Source organism: Etheostoma cragini, chromosome 16 (genome assembly GCF_013103735.1).
Source record: "Etheostoma cragini isolate CJK2018 chromosome 16, CSU_Ecrag_1.0, whole genome shotgun sequence".
Classification (NCBI taxonomy): domain Eukaryota; kingdom Metazoa; phylum Chordata; class Actinopteri; order Perciformes; family Percidae; genus Etheostoma; species Etheostoma cragini.
The window spans coordinates 24533474-24536555 of record NC_048422.1 but is presented as its reverse complement, the minus strand read 5'-3'; the positions used below and the strand labels follow the sequence as shown (position 1 = coordinate 24536555).

Genomic DNA, 3082 nt, shown 5'->3' with positions numbered 1-3082 from the left:
TTTGATCAATATTCATATTAACCTGCCCAATATCACATATATTAATAATATTAATCATGAATAATAATGACTGATAACATTTTAAATTTTCTTATGTGATAGTATTTTTTTACATTATTTTTTGTTTTATTTTATAATATATTTTATATATTTTTTTACATTTGTTATTTAGTTTTATATTAAACTGAAAAACATTTTGATTTTTTTTCCAGGGACGTCTATCTGCAGCATCTTCATCATCTACCATGCAGGAAGCTGAAGCAGAGGACAGCGGGGACGACGCTGAAGAGGACAGTGGGGAAGACTGCACTTATTAAGACTACGCTGCATAAGGAGTGAGTACCAGACACCATCTCCTGGTACTCACCTGAGGAACTCACTGAAAGGTTATGTGCACCCCCGGGTATGTGCATGTAGAAAGTGCTGCTGCAGCAGTAAAAGGATTTGGTGCCATCTACTGGTCAAAAGGAGGAATCAGCCATCTTAGAGCCACAGGTGGAAACAATGATGCAGGGATTATTAAAACACAAGAGAGTGTGGACGAAGCAACGAGTCGAGATTATCACGTCAGACACGTGGAACAGACATCTTTCATTGACTTTGATCCGATCAGGACTCCTCTGCTCAATGAAACTAAAAACCTGGATCTTTGTGATGAAGATTTAAATGGTGATCCCGAACCACAGCTGAAAATGGAGGTACATGGGCATTATTTAGCATCAACATTGTGTGTGTGTGTGTGTGTGTGTGTGTGTGTGTGTGTGTGTCCAGAGACGAAGGGCAAAGATCAGCCGGATAAAGAGCTCCTCTGAGTAAAAGATGTTAAAAAGTTAGGATTTTTTTATGTTTCAAAAAAAATAAATATAAAACTCATCTGGGCTGAGTGTTGCTGTGTGTGTGTGTGTCTCCAGGGACGAATATAAAAATATTAGGAATAATATGATCTTCATAGTGAATATAGAGAAGACATTACTGATTGATTATATTGGTGAAATTATGGTTTTATTTTGGTGAAAGTAGCAACAGGAGTGTAAACATTACATTCAGAGACAGTAGTAATATAACTAATTATAACTAATATAACTAAGTATCCTCACATGACTAGAACTAGTAATCTAGAGTGTGTGTGTATATATGTATGTGTATATATATATATATATATATATATATATATATATATATATATATTACATCTGGAAGGTGCCGGAACAGATCTACACATCACAAAGAGACGTAGTTTCTGTTTTTAAAGGTTTTTTGGGGCATTTTCAGCCTTTATTGTTTACAGGACAAATGAAGATATGAAAGGGGGGGGGGGGTCATGAAAGTGACTTTCTCTGCAGAAGAAGCGTGTGAATGGTTTCTAAGAGTATAAAAGATGATAATATTTTAGGGACTGTTTACTGTGTAAGAAGGAAGTAAAGCAGAGAGAGAGGTTAGAGACGGAAAATATCAGCACCAAAACCACTGAAAGACCTCCATCAGACCTCATGGTTGGAGTTCTGTCCCCAGTGGACTTCCTCAGCTTTAAGCTTTTAGCATTATTTATTATCTTCTCTAGCTTTTCCACAGTTTCATATGGAGATAATAACGCTCCAAAATGATGAGAAACTGCATTTGTTTTTATTGAAAGACGTAACATTAAAAATGCAGATTTAGTGAGAAATGATATAAGACAATAATGACTGAGGCCTTTTCCTTTAAACTGCAGCTGGTCTCTTTACTGCTCTGTGGCGTCTCGGAGGATCTCCTTCATCTTCTCACAGTCCCCAACCACCGAGCTGCACAGACCAGACAACATGATGATCTCTCTTCTCTCTGCAGGACCTCGTCCCAGAGTCCTCTGAAGGTCCTCCATGTCTCTCAGAGTCTGTCCAGCCTGAAGACCAGCTGGTCTTTGCTCCAACGTCTCACATGTCCTCTTGATTTCTTCCAGGTCCTTCTTCAGCGGTTCAACCATCTCCAGGAACTCTCTCCCGAGCTCTTTTACTTTCTCTATACTTCTGTTCTCAGTTAGTGTAGCAGCTACCAATGCTAATGCTAATGCTAATCCTGCTACTACAAGGATCGTTGGTACTATTCCTAGTGATCCTAATACTGCTAGACCTGCTTGTGTTCCTGCTGCTGCCAGAATCATGGGTGCTTCTGTCCATTTGGTCGTTGATGTTGCTGTAAGAGACCTGGTTCTGGTTGCTGTCCTTGCTTCTCCATCTGCTGCTTTTACTCCAACTGCTACTGCTGTGGCTGCTACTAACCCTGCCAGAATAAGGGCTCCTAGTCCTGCTGCTAATCTCATCTTCTTTTGCATCTTTCTGTCTTCAGCAGTGATCTCTTCAATCTCTCCTGCAATCTGTCTCATCCTGTGTCCTCTGCTGTCAAACTCCCAGATGTAGGAAGCTGAATGATCTTTAGGTTTGTCCATTAACTCGGACGGATCTGGAAGACTTTCAGAGAGATCAGGAGGTGTATCCATGCTATTTCTTCTTCTTGGTCTTTGAGACATCTTCAGGTCTCCTGGTCCTCCTGACGTGTTGAGATTTCCTCTTCAGAGAGATGACTTTAAAACTAACTGTGGACACAGGAAGAGACACACACCATCAGAATACACACACACACACACACACACACACAATAAAGCATAAAATGTTTCCAGAAACATGTTTCGGGAGTCTATTTTAGTAAAATATGAGATTCTCAACGAGCCGCCATGATGGTCTAATTTAGAATTTCTAGAGCAGCCAGACCCGTGCGACGCGTTCGTGCAATCAGCTGCCGGTTTCAATATTTTTGAATTAAATATTAATTGATTACGTCTCGCACACACACAGAAAGTACACTCAAGTCGCCGAAGCAACGACGTTCTGTGTGTTTGGCATTGCAGATCAGGCGGTTCTAATCTGCAACGGAGAAAGGAGGACGGGGCACCAAAAAAGCAGGGACCACCTTACAGAAAAAGGCCATTTGGTAAGCTTTTGGCTATGCCCTCTACGCCCTGCAGTACCCTCTACGCCCTGCAGTACCCTGCTACGCCCTGCAGTACCCTCTACGCCCTGCAGTACCCTGCTACGCCCTGCAGTACCCT

General features: G+C 41.1%; 1 protein-coding gene across 1 annotated transcript in view; it reads right to left on the bottom strand.

The window, feature by feature from the left end:
* Window positions 1–1688: 1688 nt before the first annotated feature.
* Window positions 1689–3082, bottom strand: part of LOC117958983 — a 2222-nt gene continuing 828 nt past the window's right edge. The window contains exon 2 of the mRNA XM_034895802.1: window positions 1689–2569. Within this exon, the coding sequence (XP_034751693.1) occupies window positions 1721–2503 (783 nt within the window). The 5' untranslated portion in view covers window positions 2504–2569 and the 3' untranslated portion in view covers window positions 1689–1720. The remainder of the gene's footprint in view (window positions 2570–3082) is intronic.